We start from the raw sequence: 21,027 nt of genomic DNA on the forward strand, positions 1-21,027 counted from the left end.
CAACGACTGGACAGTAAGAAGGCATTGTTTAGTTTAAGTTTAAGTGAGTAAATCTAACTGAGGCAATAAAAGTAATGGGGAATTAGATTTTGGGAAAATGAGGGGGACATGTGTACTTCATCCTCTGTGGAAATTAGGCCCTCGTTTGCGTGTTGTAGCTTGAAAGCATATTAGTTTTCCTAAGTGTTGTTTACTTTAACTAAACTGTTTTTTTGTTCGGTTTAAATGTATTTTTGTAAAGCTACTGTCCCCTTTTCCTTTCAAGGTGTACCAGACCACATGGATGTGTATGCCAAGTGACTTTATCCTCCTCTAAACACTCACTATTTATAACCTGACTGTAAGACCCAGCCCTGCTGCTAATCACAGTGCCTTGTTTGATTACAGTGCAGAACTACACAACAAAACTCTCCAATATGATTATGTACTGTAAGAAAATATATGTTATTACAATTAAGATCTCTATGAGATCTTCAAAGGTCGACTGGTTCTGCCACGCTGATAAGGATGCAGTTCATTAAAGAAGTTAAATACTGTTGAGGGCTGCACATCACAAATCAAATGCACCCAGTGATGTAATCTCACACTTCACTTTATAGAAGGAAGCTTTGAGTGAAGCTTTGTGCTTCGTTATGTTTTAGAATTGCATCCATTATGTACAAATATAGCATAGTCTGTATCAGACAGAAACCTGTGGAGGTGGATATTAATTGTGTTTGCTTGACTGTTGGTGAGATGGATCTTTGTATTTGTAGGTATCACTGTATTACTGTAATGTTAAGGACTAACTAGGATGAACTAGTTGTCATGGATTACAATGTTTTTAAGAGTGCTCAATGTAGCAACAGTTTATTGTACTAAATCTTGTAAAATGATTTTGGAGAATTATGTATAGTTATAGTATATAGTAAATAATTTCCTATTACTTTTACTTGATTTGATTATTTAACTTGTACTATTTTAATGAAAGAAACTCTGAGTCTGTTGAGAGAAATGTAAAGCCAATGGTACAAAGGCCAAAGCATAAATGGATCTCAGGAGTGAAGGTAACAATAATTAAGTCCATTAAATGTCATCAGCTCAAAATCAGCTCACTCGTAGCCTTGACCCATTTAGATTTGCAGCTCGGGAAACACTGAAGAAAAAGAGAGATTGTCTGCACAGAAACCACCACGATCACATTGGTACATGACTCACACAAGGCATGAAATTAAGCTCTGCCACTCCTAAAATCAAGCACCTCGGGCGAAGAGGCGAGTTTGATTCAGTCTGGAAACTAACAGAGCTGTGATCTGGCAGCAGATCTCCAACATTAATCTACACCAACATGTAGTCTTAACTCCAGCTCTGATTCTTGCAAATGGAAACTGCAGGATTGCAATTCTAACATTTTCATATTTTGAATCTTGAAATGCCTAATATGAAGAGGCCTGTCTGACTCTTAAATGCTCACTGGCCTGCTGCATGACAATGTTTTGACTTGCCCACTGGCAGGACCTGGTTAATGATCATGTGATCCACATAAACAGATATACTTACGCATCATCCACGAGAAGCCAATTCACCGTATTGAATGATGATTCAAATTGAAGAGAAGTGAGTTTAGCTATGCAGATTATTAAATGTGATTTATAAATGCCATCTTAAGTGGGTTACAGTTATTTTTACAAACCTGGTTTGAAGTTTGGAGACATGTGCCTCCCAATTCACTGTTCATTTGTAAATAAAAAGTCACTGTCGGCTCATCAAAGTACTTTTACTTGAGTAACACGTTTTGGACTTCTTGACCGTAGACATAGAATAAGATCATGTAGAAGTGTGTGGATAGGATGTACACTAACTGTATGTAGGAGAACAATGTGTGTGTGTGTGTGTGTGTGTGTGAAGTGATGAGGATTTGACTGCATAATTGAGTCCAGATGTGTTAGAGGAGGTGTGCTTCACTGTGGCGTCTAAGACTTGGATGATAGTAGAAAAAACTGTGCTGCTGCTGCGACACAGTGGCTTAACCTTTGGACTGTACAGTTGATCTTATCCACACAGCGAGGAACAGGTGTTAGGAAAAAAACAGCTAATCCTCACGACGCGTGTTCTAATAATATTACACTTTACACTGCCGAGATCATAGCAGGCTGCAGACAGCAGTGCAGTGACTTGACAAAGGCCACACACACACACACACACACACACACACACACACACACACATCCACAGTACAGTGACCTAAATGGACAACAATGTATCACACTTTTAATGATTGTCTTTTTATGCGACGCCCTGTATATTGAACTTAATTCAGCATAAAGAAATTATTTGAAATATATTAAATCACATAATGTTTAAAAATAGGAAACAGTTCAACAATGTGAGCTGAAGAGCCAAACTGAAGCAGTGACAGACCACAGAGGAAGTGTGGGTGGGTGGCTACTACACTTGCTTGACATGTCATACTGTAAGTCTGTGTTACATGCCATCAATACCACGCACACACTCTCTTATGTATCAGAATGAAAACTTTTATACTTTTTCCTGCTTAAAGCGTATACAGGCTACATTAAATGTAAACTGGCGACTATTTTGTCCAAAATGAGTTTTTTAAGCACAGACATGATTGCACCATGTGCCTATAACTCCAGGCAACCACTCATCCTGGTAATCAGCTGTGACATGCTCTGTACTGTGCCTGGCCTCCCACTTCAGTGCAGTTATATTTTAGATAGTTGCTTTTGATTTTGTCTGAGTTATCTCTCACTCTGTATTTCATACCATGTAGCAAATCTGAACTATATCATTTTCCTGTGACGGTCATTCATTGCAGTAATGGTTATGCTCTGTGAACTCTGTGTTGCACTGCCTGATTTATACCTTTATCGTTTTAAGGGACATCCATAACAGAGCAATACGATCTTGACCAGGACAGACTTCCATATGTGCTGGATCACAGCCTACAGTCTGCTGGCTGAACCCTCCCAGTGCAGATTCATTAGCAAGCTGAATGCCACAGTGATTTACAGCTACTGCAGCTACAGCTGCACCGCAGCAACCCGACCAAGGATCATTTTGCTTTTCCACTTTACCTCATTTGCCTCAGTGAAAAGACACACTGAAGGGTTACTGAGATGCTCCATGCTGCAGTTGCTGTGCGAGATAGTGCACCACTTCCTTTCTCTTACTGGTCCACAGTTCCTGAGAGACAACAGCTAACTTGATTATAATTATGGAGCAGACATTTCAAGGTATATCATGGATGTGATTTATAATGTACCACATCAAATTAGAGTGGATTGGTATCATCTGTCTGTCATACAGACATATTCAGACGTAACATAGCACAATTAAAAAGGCAACTCGTGCAATATTGATATGGAGAATAACCTGTTTGGGAGAGATAAGACAGGGCTTGTGCTGATGTCCAAATTGGTCCGTGTGTGTGTGTGTGTGTGTGTGTGTGTGTGTGTGTGTGTGTGTGTGTGTGTGTGTTCATCTCTTTGTGTGTGTATCCGAGCGATTGGTTTGGCATGAACTGGGGGAGAAAATTGTTTGGTATCTTTACTGCACCAGATCTTCGTGCAGTATATGAGAGTTATTTCAGTTTTGAAGCTGCTTTTGCTCATTTCCATGTGATGACTTTGTTCACTTCGTGGTCAGCATGGCACAGCTTTGAAAATGTATCATTGGATATTCCAGCGTGTTTCTTTTAAGAGCGGTGTGAGGCTGCCTTTAGCATCAATACGTTTGTCTTCAAAAGAAATTAAACAAGTGTGATGCAATGCTCTATTTATGATATTAATGTGACGAATGATGTCTGCTACATAGTATCAGGTGCTTGGTGCTATGTGCACTGGCAGCAAACTACAACTGTAAATTTAGTCCCATAACCATGGCTGCTCTCAGGAGCTTCGAGGGGCAAAGGGTAAAAGGTTAAACTATTTCTCTTTAGGCTGGGTTTGTTTGAACACAGTGGTCCATTCCCTGATTGTGTCAGGTTGACAAGTCCAGCTGGTGGAAGACAGCATGTGCAACATCAAACGATTAGCTGGTTTGCAGTTTTTTTTTCAGATCTTGTCAAACCCTTCCTTGGCTATTCACTGTGCTGCACTCTGATCTGGCCACTATTTCTGTGCAGCTGTGCATTATTAAATGTTGGCAGTGTGTCTGCTCACGAAAAAATAGAAAAAACATGTTAAATGATGTGCAGATCAGCACTGTAGCATATTGAAGCCCTGCTTGAAAACGGGGGCAAAATGAATTTTAATGGCAAAGCTGGCTGCATGTGCCCACGTTCCCCTTGTCTTTTGAAACTGTGTTTGGCTCCTTCTCCTTTTCTTTGGCTGTTTCATTGATAAGCAGCAGGCAGGCAGGGTGGAGGGGATTAAAGGCCTCCACAGAGCCGAGTCCTGGTTTGATAAACACACACTTCCTTCTGGAAATCCTGGCTCAGACACATCATAGGCCCTGGGTGATGGTGGCATCCAGTGCAGCCATGACTAAAGCATGTGCACTGTTCTATATAATGCTTACTTGTTTAGGGTATGCACATTATGGAGACAGCTTGCCATCAGTTTATCCTTAAATCAAAGGATTATTGCAATATTCTCCAACCATACACTCTTTCTCTGTTCCTACATTTTCAACTGTCTCTGGGTCTGATCTTCTTCACACTCCTCCGTGCATTCACAGATTACACTGCATGTCTGTGTCTGCTTCATAGAGACAGTGAAGCAGTGCAGAACTTGTAAAAACCATGGAGACAGCCAGGCAGTGCTTTACAGGATGAGACAGATGTAATAGGATGCCAGAAAGCTGCACTCGTCTCTCCTCCTCTTCCTTCTCACTTCTCTAGAGACTCTCAGAGCTCATTGTTTGCCTTCTGCATGTTAATGATATCCTGTGTATAAATACTGAGGGCATGGAGCCATCCAAAAGCAACCCTTTTGAAGGCTTCTAGATTAATTGACCCGCAGGCTCTTAACCGATACTCAGCCTTTTAGGGGAAATCAGCCAGGAGAAGTCGGTACAGAGTAGACATGAATGAGTTTTACTGCATGCTGAAGTCGATCCTTTGTGATGGATAAGCCTCTGTCTCAGAGCCGGTATAGAACAGGTAGCGTCTCTTTCCCGTAAAACAGGTCGAGGAGCTACATTTATTACTGTGTTAAAATACTTCCAGAGATGCTGCTGGTACACAGGCCTCATTATCAACCTTCTGCTCCTAATTCCTGTGAAATGAGGACAGCAACTGGGAAAAAAAGATCTTGTCTCCTTTTTCTGTTTCTCTTTTCAAGACTTTAATCCTAAGCATTAAGAATATATACCTTGCCACTTTTAGACCAATTACTAATGACTAATTATTAAAACTAATAACATTCCCATCATTCTCAGCTGTACTTTGTGTTTACTGCTAATCAGGAAGTGTTAGCATGCTCAAACGTTGAACTAAGATGGGGAACATGACAAACATTATACATTATATAACCTCAGCATGTTAGCGTTGTTATTGTGATTTGTTTAGCTCATGGCATGGCTATGCTTAACTGAAGTCCTAACACATCTCCAGAGGCATATCGTATCTAAAAGGAGTGACTTAAAGTTACTGTGATGACCTTTTAACTGGTTATGAAACTGTCTCAAATTATTACTGATGCCTCCATATGACCTACTTAGGTAAACATCAGCGAGAAGATTGGCTATTTCTATATTTTTTTATGCTTGTTTTCGGTGCCATTGGGTCAGATTCCGGGCAAAATCAGATGAAATCATGCAGGTTCACCGGAGCTCCTTCAGCTCAGACTCCGGCAGCCACCAGCCCACTGCAGACAGACCCAGATCCGGCTTCTCTACCGCTGCCGACCTGCAGTCGGAAGCTCCGATGGGAGGTGGAGAGCTCTGGAGAGCAGCTCCTACTCCGGCCAGGAGCTGAGCTTTGAACCTGAACCAAAACTGCGCAGGGCAGACCGTGAGACCCGGCTGCAGTAAAATTAGAGGTTTTCTAAAGGGCTTCTGGTGCTCAGAAACACTAGCCTACTGCTTTTGTCCACAGGGACCGCCAACATCAACACAAAGTGAAAGTTTCTGGAAGTAGCTTTAAGCAGCAGATTTAGCACTAGTATTACATTGGGGACTTCAAACACCTTTCACCATCAGTAGAGGGCCAAGGATTTACCTGAACAGTGTTTGGATGGAAAGCTAAGGAGGATAAAAAAGGGACTAAAATGGGCCTGGTTGTGTTTAGGGATGTGATGAAGCATCTCTGACCACTTTTAGGGATTAGCAGAGAGTCAAGGTGCTTATCCGTAAACCTCTCAACCACAAACCACAATTATACACCGAAGAGCTGCATCCCTTACAGGCAGATAAGTTAGTCAAGCAGAACTGGTACAAAATGAGGGATGGTGACTGAGACGGTAGAAATAGGCCATCCCAGAGGAGTGAAGGAGAATATGCTCTACATCAGTGTTGTTAGTAAAAGCTAAATCCTACCCATTTTTTGCATAGTCTGTCATCTGGGTTCATCTCACTTTTAAACAGTAAATTAATGTTCAATTTAATCATTTTATTATTACCTCTTGATTGCAAGACTGAAATGTGGCGTGAATTTATGGCTGGATTATCTCGGCTCTTTCAAATTACCATTAGGTTTTGGTAATAGCAAATTAATTGACTCGCTTTATGACAGTGCATCTCAGGACACCATTCTCAATGTAACGTTAAAGAAGCGGGCCTTGTAATAAATAGATGGATTAAGTTTTCTACACATGCCATCCTGTTTTCTGCCCCTCACTGATGCCGTGATAACAATGTGCTGGTGTTTGTGCCCTGTCAGCCTGATGTAAGTGTGTTTAGCGGCTGAGTTAAGTAAAGGAATAATGGGGAAAGCACTCTGGAGTAGCTAGATATCAACTTCATTAGATGTGATTAGCATAATGGAAGCTCTCTGAAGGAGGGCTCTTTGATGTTGGTGCTGCTCATCTCTTTTGCTCTACTAGTGAAACCCTATCCCCTACCCTGCTCTGGCTCTCTCCCTCCTTTGCTCTCATTTCCCCTTCTCTCTGTGTCTCCTCCTCCTCGGGGTTGATTGATTGATTAATACTCAGATAGGATCCAGACAAGGGTATGGGTTTGAGGGGATTGTGTGTGTGTGTTGGTGGTTCTATGTCTTTGCGCCTTGGTCTTTCTATTTGAGATCACCCGAGGCGGAGACAGTTTAAACTGATTATGCAGCAATCAGGGCCCATGACTCTGTGCATGTGGTCGCCAGCGTTATACATTTACAACAGTTGATGCCTAACACACTGTACTAAGATGGTAAACACGGTTAAAATTACACTTGCTACACATCAGCATCCTAGCATTGTCAAAGTTTCAAAGCACTGCTGTGCCTAAGTATAGCCTCACAGAGTGGCTGTTGACTCTTAGTCCTGTTTAAATTAGCTTTTTTGCTATTATGCTTTATAAAACTGAGAATTGAAAGCAAATGACCATTGAAATGCATCACCAGCTAATATTATGACATTCTAACAGCCCTGTACTTTTCTTGCTTTTTCAGGAAAGACCAGCACCTGCTGTCTTCAGTAAACTGCTGGTACCTGGTGCTGAACCAGACGAGGCGAGAGAGCCGTGACCATGCCACCATCAGCGACATCTACACCAACAATGTCATCGTCCGCTTGGCCCAGATCAGCGAAGACATCATCCGCCTGTTCAAGAAGGTCAGTGAAACTATCATCCTTCCCTCTTTGTTTACTGCTACTCTCTTATCACTCGTGCACAAACTGTCAGAGTTAGAAGGACTAAACAAATACCAAGCAATGAGCTTGAAGCTTTCATCTGCTGAACTTTGTTATGCCTTGGCGTTGCTATAAAGTTGAACTTGCAAGGTACAAGTTGCAGCAGCTAAAGTGAAAGCTACCTCTCTGCTTTTTGGCTTTATTTTGGCCTCAGCATATTCAGTGATGCTAGCTTAAAGAAATGTAGTACCCCTCGCCCCTGCAAGTGTGAGCAACATCTGGCTCACTGTCAGCACATAGCAGAGACGACTGAGGTCTTATCCAAACATCAGAACCCTGTTTTCACCTCGCAGGCCTTCCTGTAGGCGAGCTGCAATCTGCTTAATAGGCTCCATTCAGATATTACTCTGTTTGTGTGTATGTGTTTGTACATGTGCATCTGTGTGTTTGTATACTTGTGTGGATGCAAGCCAGGCCAATGTTTGTCTGAAACTCTGCCAGAGCTGAAAAGAGAGAAGCACTCCGACCTTTTTAAGTCATGTGCCCTCAGGTAGTTGATTCTATATTTGAAAGTATGAATGGATGTCTCTGCTGCTGCTTGCTGCCAGACATATTGGGAGGCATTAAATAATACATCAAAATGTCATGGAAGTCATGACACATGCACATGAACGAGCATCGGATGATTGACTGTTGGACATGACAAGGTGATCAAGCTGTCGTTTAGTATATCAATGACAAACAAAACTGTGACTTATAGTGGGAATGCTTCATATTAATGATATATTGTAATTATGAAGTTATGGTCAGTATGTTATGATGCCTTACATGTTTAGATGGTGTATGGTATTCTGTTCTTCTGTCTCAAATAATGCAGGTATAGTAGTTAAGAGTGTTACATTTGAATGTGCAGAAGGCACTGTTTCTGTTTAAATGAATTACAAAGAGAATAAATTAATACATAGATGGTTGTAGGGAATGGTTCAATCCCCGGTTCCTACTGGCTAATGCAGAGGTCAAATTTCATGTACGTATGTGATGATTATAATAAACGTCTACATTTTTAAACTACAGCAGGTACAACATTGCTACTTCTTTCCTGATATGAAGGGAATATGTTAAGAATGAATCCTACTAACAGGTTTCTCAAAACACTGCTACAATACGACCCGCCACATCTCTTACAGTGTGTTGCATCACAGTGGTTCACTCGCTGGTTGAATCCTCCCGCCGCCTCTGCAGTGTACATGCTGCAGTCTGTCTCACTTCAGAGCCACTGATGCATACAGATGCCATTCACCAGCTGCTGGAGGCCTCTGTGGATATTTCCCATTTATCACATTCAGTCCAGTTCTTGTTTGAGCAGGACGTACTGCCTGCCTGCACACCAGATACAAAGTAATAACAACAAATCCCACCTTATTTCCTGAGGTTATCATTTTTTTCTTCTTTGATGAATAGTTTTGTTTCTGACTCACCAGTAGCAAGTTCTTTTAAGCACAGTTAGCCGATTAGGGCGTGGACAAACATGTTAACTTGGATAGGTGTGGTTTTTGTGTGTGTGTGTGTGTGTGTGTCAGGGAATTGCATTAATACTCGCCTTGTCCCTAACTGTATTGCTGCAGTGAGGTTTTCTTTCAACACAGTTGTTCGTTGTTACATTGATCTGACAGAAAATGACACTCATATGTGAAATGACAATTATGCATCTTGCTGAGTCATTATGATGTACCAGCATTAATGAGTCAGCTTCAAAGAAAGGTAGACCGCACAGAACGTTTTGTACTAGTTTAAACATTTTTGCCGTCTTTAAAAGCACATGACAGACTTTCGTATGCAGCATGTGACTCATCAGCTATAGTTAGCTGCATACCAACAGCCCACCTATCTAGCATAATTAGCTGACTGCTTCAATCTCCATCTGACAAGAACTGTCAGACTGTCAGAACTTGTTTTGCTAAATGCAGTGCATTTCAGATGACCAAATCTCACTCATTACAGCAACCAGGCTTTGTGAAGGATTGTAGTTTGAAGCCTCAAAATGTATTGCAAACATTCAATCGAAACCATCAAACTTACCTAAAGCCTATTTTACTTGATGTTTTATGTAGCTAGGGTTAGCAGGATAGCTAGCAAGCTAATCATTGTGTTACACAGATTTCGGTCCCCTGGCAGATAGAAGAAATCCTAAAAATAAATAGATAAAAGAAAACCTAAATATCCACTCTATCAAACTTATCAATTAATTCAATTAATTAAACCCTAATGTTGTGATACAAAACTGTGAGTTTCATGATCCCACCACGACATGGTAACATTAAAGACCTATTAAATGACAAATATGAATGTAATAGAAGACTAATTATAGTCACATTGTGGAGAGTAGCCCAACCAGCATCCTATTTGTGATCGTTACTGACGACGTTGGTTTTTCTATCAACCGTCCTCCACAACTTAGCTCTGTGAAGTTAGAGTTAGAGGTGTTTGTTCCGTTTTTTAGAAGGTGTCATGTCATCACACTCTAACATCCTGGTGCTGTTGCATTGTATCACCTTTTTTGTCTTCAGATAAAGTCGTTATGCTTTTCCCCCACACAAACACACAACATTATTAGATTAACAGTCATTTATTTCTCCAGTCCAGGTGTGTCACATGTTTTTGATCACAAGGCATGCTGTGTGGCGATATGACTGTGAAAACGTACAGCTGCATGTGTGTTAAAAGCTATGAGAAGAAATAACTGTGTCTTCATGAGGTGTTCACTGAACCCCTGACAGTTTCTTCCAAACAAAACATATTAAATTGGCGTCAGTAAGAGATCATAGCTCAAGAAAAATCTTCACCACTAATAATCACAGGAAATGAAACGTGCATGTGGCATTCCTCGTCTTGGCTATTGAACACCAAGTAGAGTGGTACAGTAAGTAAGTGTGTCAAGTAAATGTGTACATTAGAGGTACTACTAATACATTCAAAGCACAAGAACACTGTGATTGTTTGTACACTGTACAATAGATTTGTGAGCCTCAGTATTATTTTCATTTTTGTGAGCAGTGTCCTCCATATTTTCATTAATTTCCTCATCCAACTGGAAGAAAGAGCTGGTGGGATGGAGGAAGTGGGAAAATAGTTTTAGTTTTAAACTTTAGATAATATCATTTGAATTGAATTAATCACACTTAATAGAAAATGTATGACAAACTAAAACAACTATTCTCAGTCAGGGCATCTGGTGTTGTAATACTCGTAACACGCCAGAAATCCAGATTGTTGGAAGGAGAAAGGCCTAAATTGACGAGGTTTATCGTTTGATGGGCATTGAAGTGTCATTTCAGAGGAATCGTTTCACAAACTCAAGTGTTGCACAAGTGGAAATTCTGACCTGACAGTGGCGCTTGAGGAAAAAATCAGGGAGTCATTAGGATTCATCCTCTGATGTCCTTGAATATGTCCCAAATTCAGTGGCAATCCATTCAGTAGCTGTAGAGATATTCACTATGACTCACCAAAGTCATTGTGTCAGCATAACCGACCAACGGGTCACAGCTGAAGGCTCCAACATTATTTGTTGTCTCACCCCCGCTATTTTTGCTCACTGTGTTTCAGAGCAAGGACATTGGGATCCAGATGCACGAGGAGCTGGTGAAGGTGACGAATGAACTCTACACTGTAAGTGATACACAGTGTCTGCTGCTGATCGATGCCTCACACCTTATCTCATCTCCAAGCTCATCCACTTCTTTTTCCTCTCTCTGGCCTTCTGACATTTTCTTTCATGTTCTCTCTTTTTTAATTATCTTTTATTACCTTGCTTTCTTCTTTGTGCATTTTGAACTACGTGTGCTTTCCCCGCACAGAGTATAAAAGATCCAAACGTTTCCTCGTCACGATTCCACGTCATGTCCGTACGAGAGTCCTTGCGGAACCTGAAACCGAGGCTTAAGACGACTGCCGTCAGCTCACCTTTGCGTAATATACACTCCGTTGCCATTTTTAATAGATACAGCTTACTAAAACTAATGCAGTCAAATGCACAAAATATATCCGACAGTACCTTCATGAATATTATACGGTTTGTTTTCCAAAGTGTCGATTCAACCTCACGGTCGTTTTGGAGGATGTAATTTGTGGTGCTGTTGAGTTGTATTGCATTATACTGAGGGGAGAAGCTAATGAGAATGGGTTACATAAAGGCTTTCAAATTGATGTTGCATTAGAGAGACTTTGTGTTCTTCTCCACCTTAGCACAACTGTGGTTATGATGATGATTGATTATGAGAAGTGAGAGAAAGAAAGGGGCTGTTGTGATGAAATGATGGAACTCAATGTTTCTCTCTAAGTCGTATAGTTTCTGGGCTTCAATCACTTTCACATATGTTGGTTCCCTCAGCTCTGGTCCTCTTCAGGGGTCACATCACTGGTTGTCTCTGTGAAATACCTCCCTGCACAGCCCAAACAGTCTTGTTTTTTTTATTTCCTTTTTTTTTTTTTAGCAGCCAACTCTTGGGCATCTTGCATCTGCTTCACATACATGTCACTGTAAAAAAGGAGCTGAATGGATGCATGGTTGGAAGTGTCCTGTCATACTTTATAGCCACGATGTTTGGTTTTCAAGAATTGGTGCAACACAATTAGAGGGCAGTATTAACGGCAGTATTAACGGTATTTAAAGTGTCAGCACACAGACTGTGTTGTTACAACACTTTCAGATAACACAAGTTAAGTAAGTTAACTTGTGTTAACTAAGAGTTTTTGTCTTCACCATTTCTTCGACCACTTTTGTATTCAATTTATTCTTTGATAATTGGTTGGGACTAAGAAACTACATTGTTGATAAGGGATTTGTTTACCCTGCAGATAGATGAACGTATGTCAGGGATGAGGACATACTGCACTGGTGCTGCACTGAGCACTCTGGTGAGTTCTTATTGAGGGAGGCATAGTGCCCAAACCTGGACGAGCTCCAGGCAACTTCAGCAGTCTTCTCCCCCCTGCGCTGAAACTGAAGAGATGGCAGAGCTGCCTTATATAGTATGACTTATGTATTTGTGCAATGTGATGAAAGTCAAACTATCAAAGGGCAGTGCTGGCAACTCTCCCTGATCTTGCCATCTGTACATTTGGATGCTGCAAAAGATCCCCATTATGGAGAGCAAGTGATGATCAAAAGTGTGTGCATGTTCATTCCATCATTTGCATCTTGAAAGGACTCTGTAATTGGCAAATACTTTTAAAGACTGGACATAGTTGCTATACCCTTCACTTTATGTCTCTATGTTAATAAATTAAAATGCAATTATTGGTGCAAAAGGTTGTACCAGATTATATTGTATTGCCAGATTGGTTCAGCGTGTATTTCAGGTTCATTAAAACACATGGAAACATTATACTTGTTGGACAATGCTGCCTGATAAAACTCAGATGGTTCCTCTTCTCATTTTCTACTTGGCCTCAGCTGCAGTCTGGCAGAAAATTTGAAATCCAAATGTTGACGTCTTGCCTCGTTCTTTCTGTACATGAGGATTGTAGGAGTTGTGTGAACATTCTCAGCGAAGGTTAATAAATTGATTATTGTTGCAATAACACAAATATCTCTTCCTATGAAATTAAAGATTTCATGTTAGATATTAAACACATACCTTTCCATACTAATTCATTGTTTTCTGACTCTTACTATCCATTGCATCGTGACCATATTTGAAGGGGGTTCTCTGTTTTGTTATTTCTTCTTGACTCCTTCCTTTTTTCTTTAAAGGTGTCAATCATTAATTAAGGGATTGCCTCCACACTACTCTCAACATGGAGACGGCTGAGCCAGCGGCTAGCAGCTAATCAGTCTAACAGCACAAACAGAGCTAACAGTATTTACCTGAGAGGTAAATGTAGGGTGGGCGATATGCTTCCACCACAATGCTGTGGGTCGGAGGTTTGACAATGCACACGCAAGTTATTTCACAAATGACACTCAGGCAGCTGTAATGTTGTCTGTTGGAGGAAAAGAAAAACGTTTTTTCATGACCTTGTTAGTATTTGATTGTACAGAAATAGCTAAATCAATAGCGTGGCCACATGGTGATGGCCTTGTGGTGTTTTGAAACAGTTTTCGCTGGCCAATTTTCCTGAAATAAAACTCTGAAATTCCCATTTGGGTCCCTGGCTGCTCAGTGAGTGGTAAGACTGTGGGCTGTAGCTATTGTTCAAATATTGTTTAAAGTATGACGCTGCAGCATGAGTATTACTGAGAGAGAAGAACCTGTTGTCATTCTGGTGGCTTTGTCATCTATACCAAACCTGAAATGAGAAATAGGAGCAGAAGCCAGGATGTACCAGGATGTGCATTCACTTCCTGCTCTCGGCAACATGTCTTTGTGAAATTCAGTTTTCTTAGCTTTTACCCGTTTTTAATTTCCTGCTGCACTGACTTAATATCCCCCCTGAGATCAATAAAGCTTATCTTATCTGTCTGATCTACCACCTTGTGTCTGATGTCTGCTCTTCAGTCTCATACACGGTTATTCTTTTGTTAACAACATCGACAATATCTCCTTCAGACCTGGGTGCTGGTTCTATTCATTTACGCATTTGTAGTTCAGTCATTGTTTTCTCAACATGTACTCACTGCTTGTTAGTGCTAAAAAAAGAAATATAAAAATATCATAGCTGCTGTATAATTTATTTTGATTCATTTATGTGTATATATGTATATTTATTTATATGTATATGTATGTATAAGAGCCTTTTGAAAGAGATGTGTTGCATCTCACTTGCCCTTTTCTGCAAACAGTAACCTTCATTTTTTGGTTTGACTTTGTGACACTTTTCATAATGTTTCCATGATATCGTTAAGAGCCTGTTTTCACTCTTCACAGCAGATGTTTCAAAGTGGTCAGAGAGGTGAATATTTTAACGGGCGATAAAGAGGGAAAGAAAGAAACATAGGTCCTCAGTCAGAGTAAAACCAGGGGTGTTGTGGTTAGTCAGGGGCTTAAATGCCAAGAATATTTAGATGTACGTTGAAAAGCAGTATCTACTTCTCACCTTGCATTCATGAAAACTCCAGCCATTATCTTACTGTTGGGTTTGTTTCACCAGCTCAGAGATTGCAGGATTTAAATGGCCCATGGCTGTCGTCAGATGACTCAACTAAACACACACCTCCTGTAGACACAGCTGAAGCTCAGTCTTCCTGCAAATGAGTTTGTGTCTTTAGCTGCAGGTCCTGTAGTCAGATGGTTCAAAGTTGGCTGCGCGGAAATGTAGCACGTTTTCAGAGGAATTGGAAAGGAAACGGGTTGACCGCCTGGGGAGAAACAGTGTTAGCCTAGTTTCTCTCTTCGTGGAGTAGCAACATCGAAGTCAAGCTTTGTCTCTGAGAATAGACTAGTGACTTTTATTCTATCGATTTATTTTACTTTCAGGTGTTTTTCCTGCAGCTTTTTGTTGCTCTGTTGTCGTAGTTTTTATAAGAGTTCCTACACTGCCTGGAGAGGAGTACTATTTACTCAGAGCACAGGGAATAAATAGAGCCACTTCAAGTTGCATCACTGGTGAATATTACTATCACAGGGTTGGAGGTCATTGGATGATTATAGTGTGACCCAACGTCAAACATGTGATTTAATGAGTAGCACTTGTAGAGATAAAAGGAACCCCACTGCTTTAGTTCAGCAACAAGTGAGCATTACTTACTCGATCCCAGGAAACAAAGAAATGACTGTTTATGTTGACGGTCTAACATCCTGAGGTGTTCGTAGCTATTTCTATATGCTCGAGGTGTTTGAAGACGCTGCTCACATCTGGACCTTCCTTTACGAGGCTTAAGAATGGGCTTTCAAGAGGACAGACTCTCCCATTGAGCGTCTGGGACGAGTTAAAGACGCAGGATGCTTCTGTCTTGTCTAACGAGGCTTTTCTGTCACTACAGTCTTGTCAAAAGTGTCAAAAGTGTCAAAAGTTTGAGTGTCTAAGTAGAAATCAAAGTGAAGAGGTAAATGCAGAGAACAATGTTGTCACTGCTGCTCAAAAGAGCTGAAAAGTGCTGCGTGATGAAGAGTTACTGTAGAAGTGATGAGGCTGGGAAAGCCCCAGTTATTGGGGGTGAGGGAGTGAGTTGAAGATTTGACAGCCAAGGCTAAACCACACACAACCCTGGGCCCCTGGATTCACTTGAAATATTCCACATGTAGTGACATCTTTGTTACAACTGCATTGACTCCTAAATTGATCCTCCATGCCGCCATGAAAAAGCTCAAATCAAACCAAATTTTGGAAGGAAAGGACACGGAGGATCAATTTAGGAGTCAATCTTGGAGGGAATATGGCAGCATCAAGACAACAGTAATGCTGTTGTACGTCAGTGTACAGGTGTTGATTGTTGTGTGTGAAGAGTATATACGCACACAAGCAAATATGAGGCTTTCTGGTTTGGCCTACAAAGAAGCTTGTTAAACCATTTATATCACTTTTCAGTCGACCCACCTTAAAGTGTCTGTGTGTTGTGGTATCCATGACAATTTGCAAACTGAATCAGGGCTTGTTTACGTGTCCGTTTACAATTCCCAGCAGTGGCTGCTACTACATATTTATGGCTCGATAACTGAAAACACTAAGGATGCCATCAACTTCTACATCACTGCAGAGAGCACTAGTCTACTCACTATGTATTATTGTCTATAGGACCTATTCAATTAATATAGTGATATTTTTTTTCGATTCATTGTTTATCCTATAAAATGTAAAAATCTGACATAGAATAGCAACAAATCCTCACATTTGAGGAGCAGAAACCATGGAATATTTAGCATTTTTGAAGCAATTAATCAATTATCAAAATAGTTGCCAATACATTTTCTGTTCATCGACTAAATTAATAATCACCGTATCGCTGCAGCTCTAGTTTTGTTTAAAGCATTGATATAACACCTATTTGCTCCTCTGTCTGTGGGCTACTGTACTTACTATCCTCTGATTTGTCACTTTTTCATAGTTTGACAGCATCTGTGAAGCATCTTTAAATCTTGTCATTCCAGATTATAATAACCTATATTGGTAACATGTGATGATGATGATAATAAGCATCATTAATTGTCAATGTTTTGAATATCTGTCATATTCCTGCTGCAGGTGATGAAAACATACCACATGTACCACACTGAGAGCATCAGTGCAGAGGGAAAGTTGAAGGATGCTGAGAAGCAGGAGGAGAAGCAGTTCAGCAAGTCCGGAGATCTCAACGTCAACCTCCTGCGCCACGAGGACCGCCAACCTAGACGCAGCTTCGTCAGGAAAATTGAGAAGATGAAAGAGAAGGTGAGTATGAGGGATGGATAGCGTTGTGTATGTTTACTTATATAGAGCCATTCAGCTTCAAATCCCAAACCATCAGTTGAGTTTTTAGGCCAGCTTAGACATTAAAGCTGCTATTATCAGTATTTGTATAATTGCTATGTTCAATGTTAAAGGGGTCGCTCGTAGGGGAACCCACAAAGAATTAACACTGAAACCTGCAGTTCCTTTTCAGCTCATCTGAGCTTTGTAGCTTCTTTGAGCTTATTGTTTTGGTTTTGAGCTTTCAACTCTGTTTTTTATGTTTGGTGAACTCTAACCAATGTCATAACGTCATTTTTGGTCACAGCAGGCAGCTGTATTGATAAACCCACTGTGTACAGTGGCACATTACGTATTTCCCTCAGGAGTTAGTAAAGACCAAGAACAGAGCTAATAGGAGAGTGAATATTTGACTTACATCTGTCAGGTGGTCAGAAATTTGATCTGTCTGATCATGTCTGTGAAAAGTTTTGCCAACAAGTTCACCATACCAACCAAAGAAGCTAAGTGTAATATTCACAGTTATTGCAGGTTAAGCAGCTTCTCCTCAAAGCTGAATGAGTCATTTTGAAGTAACTGGAGGACCAGCTCTACTTGTTGGGTTCACATGGAGAGAGTGAGAGAGGGATAGACCAGCAGACAAGCAGCAATATAATGTCAGAAAGTCTCAGGAGAATACTGTGGGTCTGCAGCCAGATACTCACTGAGCAAACAGCAGTACTCCCTGCCAACAACCCGACTCACTTTCCATCTTATGCAGATTTCTTCTTTGTACAAAGTCTTCTCTGCCAGCAGTCTAGGGTTGGTGGTCTCTGGAGCACCATGTACTTTAGAAGCACCCATGCATTTTTTATTCTGGATCTTCTTCTGGAATTTCTACTCTCAAATGAAACTCCCATTATCTCTCAGGTGCGAGAAATCAAAAGGCCGTCAGAATGACAGCCTCCTCAGGCTGGTATCCTCAGAGATGCTGCTTTTCTTGGGAACTGAACACTATTTATAACACCGCATGCCAATGAGTTCTCCCCCTGCTTCTTGTTTCTGAGCTTTTGTCTCATTACTCTGCCTGCTAACAGGCTAGAGGAAGAAGAGGAAGACACAAAAGTTAATCTCTTTTCCTCTAAGCCACTGCAGAAATTTGGCATTATAATGGCTTTGTGAAATTGGGAGTGAAATGTTCATGTATAGTGAAATTTACAAACGAACTATTCAAATAATGGGCAAAATGTCTCTGCTTTAGAATTATGATGCTTTTGTCTTGTTTCAAACAGCAGTAATGCCTTTCTGAGTCGTGTCTGAATCATTGAGTTGCTAGAGTGAAACTACTTCACAAGCACAAGTTTGCAAAATCAACGTGTTTTGATTTTTCAGCACATGTGTCACATGTGTCACAAATGTCCCTTGATGGAAAATGTTATTTCATCTATATTATTTAGATTCTAGTAGAATTGCATGTATTGATCTGAATTCACACTGGAGATAAAGGCCCACAGATTGCCGACCATCAAGTTAAACTTGATCACATAAAGACAAGTCTGTGTAAATACTTTAAATGTTCTATTTGAAGGAATCATTTTACATTTTGGGAAATACACACTTTCTTGCTGGGAGTTAGATGAGAAAAATTATATCCTTTTCATGTCTGTATAGTAAATATGTAGCCGAAACCAGCAGCCAGTTAGTTTAGCTTAGCATAAAGACTGGAAACAGGGGGAAATGAGCCTGGCTCTGTCCAAAGGTATCAAAATCTGCTTACTTGTGCAGTGAATTTTACAGATGCTAGTAGTTGGATTTTGTTACCTTTTGGTTTCCAGTGTTTATGCTAAGCTAAGCTAACCCGCTGCTGGCCCCGGCTTTGTATTTACTACACAGACTCAATCTTCTCATCAAAATATCTGCCTGAAAGTGAATTAGCATAGACACCAACATGTCAGAATGTTCCTTTGATGCTATATCAATAACCTCCGCTACTGAAGTGTTTAGAGACAGAATATGTATATAATATACATAAAGCCTGGCTGTGTCACTTAACACATTACTATCTAGAAGCAGCTTCTCTACAGCCTGAATCAACAAACGTACCTGCCGTCTCTACCTGTCCCAAAGCTGCCACTGCCTGAGCGCACACTCAAACCCTCCCTGCTGCTTCATTTCCCTGCACTGATGTTTTTTGTCCTCATGTACTCTGTCTCTTCTCTCCTCCCCAGAGGCAAGCCAAGTACTCAGAGAATAAGCTGAAATGCACAAAAGCCCGGAATGACTATTTGTTGAACCTGGCAGCAACAAATGCAGTTGTGGCAAAGTATTACATCCATGACGTCTCTGATATGATTGATGTAAGTATGCACTAGGCACATGTGTTTGTTTATGTCTCTCAGCTGGGATTTCTGATGTTGATTTTACTCTGCAGCACTGTCGCTTTTCTCACCATCTGTTCCGGAGTTTCATTCACTCTCAGCCTGTTAGCTGTTTGTTTTTAAGCTGCTCTGTTGGCCCCAATGAATGTATTTGCCATCATTTGTTTCATTATTAATCTCTGCACAGCAAACTTAACACTGATATGCTGGTAACTGATTGCTGTTGACATGAGTGTTAGTTCAGCGTTCTGCAGTATTACGCAGCTACAGAAGGATACTTTTGTCTGATTTTCTCAAGTGTTGACTCCTCTGTCTCGTCCTCATTCATTTGTTTTAATTGATGCTGCTTTTGGGACCTTTGCTGGGACGAACACAGCATGTACTTGTGATTATCTGCCTCAAACTGTCACCAAGTAAAAGACATGAAGCCAGACACATGCCGACTCTCTCGCTGCTGTCTATATTCTGTCCTTATGTGGTCTCTCCTTTAATTGGTCAGAGTAGAGGAAGCAGCCTTTCTAACTCTGACACTATAATATTCCCTTTATTATAACCGAGAATAATATCCCCATTTTGTACAGTATGTGCACCAAACCTACATCAAACACTTTGATATGAAGTCACTTTTATTCAAATTATGAACCAGTAGCACTGCTGGAAAGTCTGATTGCCACAGTTTAAAATGACTGACTTTGTTCAGCAAACCACTAATGGTTGGAAGATGATCAAAGTCAGCTGGTGAACAGAGGCTGTGCTTATGCAGGCATGAATGCAGTTAATGTGGTTGGCACTGGGCTCTAAGCCACGGGTGACCTGCTACCAGTCACCCTGCAGACAACCAGACAAACATTGAGATGAGGAGGCCTTTATTGACATCTTAGACAAAATCTTTCAAAATCTTCTGTATCTACAACTTTTAGATGTGAACACTTCAGGAAGGTGTGACTTCTTTGAGACTCAGAGTTTTTTCATCCAGTTCCACTATTATGTGATACACACACACACACACACACACACTGCCTTTATAACAATAATCAAAACACATTATGAAGCATTTTAGAAGGTCCAGTATCATAATACATCATAATTGCTGGTCACTGACATCTTTTGCAAGGATCATAGTGTATATAGTTATACATACAAATTATAATCACATTATGATGCATTATAATATTATATAGAGTTTAAGTGACAAATGGTAGTGAATGTGGGCTTTGTGGCTGTTAAAAACTTCAATATTAAGATTTCTATCACTGATGTTAACCTGTCAGCCCTTCAATGTGCCTGTTTCTTCCTCTGTGTTAATGGCCTGGTTGTCACATTTTTGCTTGAGGCCTGACCACCATACGGCCCTACATTAGTCACAGCGATAGTACATTTTCCAGGTCAGGCGTGATAAGATATGATTTCAGGGAGATTTCTATAACATAACAAACCATTACATTATTTTACACAATTGCAGTTGAACTAGCATGACGAGCATGTATCTGCTATATGCAGTGTGATGGTGAGATGTTGGTGGTAGCTTGACATATTAATAACCCGATTCATGCCTATCCCTGCCTCTTTCATGGACCCAGTGTCTTGAAACTGAAATGTCCATGTCATCCCAAATC

The 21,027-nt window shown here is 40.6% G+C and overlaps 1 protein-coding gene across 1 annotated transcript in view; it reads left to right on the forward strand.

Annotated features, from left to right (window-relative positions):
- Positions 1–21,027, forward strand: part of srgap3 (SLIT-ROBO Rho GTPase activating protein 3) — a 53,233-nt gene that overhangs the window by 14,554 nt on the left and 17,652 nt on the right. The window contains exons 3-6 of the mRNA XM_079156624.1: positions 7,547–7,709; positions 11,334–11,396; positions 16,851–17,036; positions 19,262–19,390. Coding sequence (XP_079012750.1) covers positions 7,547–7,709; positions 11,334–11,396; positions 16,851–17,036; positions 19,262–19,390 — 541 coding nt within the window. The remainder of the gene's footprint in view (positions 1–7,546; positions 7,710–11,333; positions 11,397–16,850; positions 17,037–19,261; positions 19,391–21,027) is intronic.

The sequence above is a fragment of the Pholis gunnellus genome (assembly GCF_910591455.1).
Source record: "Pholis gunnellus genome assembly, chromosome: 3".
Classification (NCBI taxonomy): Eukaryota; Metazoa; Chordata; class Actinopteri; order Perciformes; family Pholidae; genus Pholis; species Pholis gunnellus.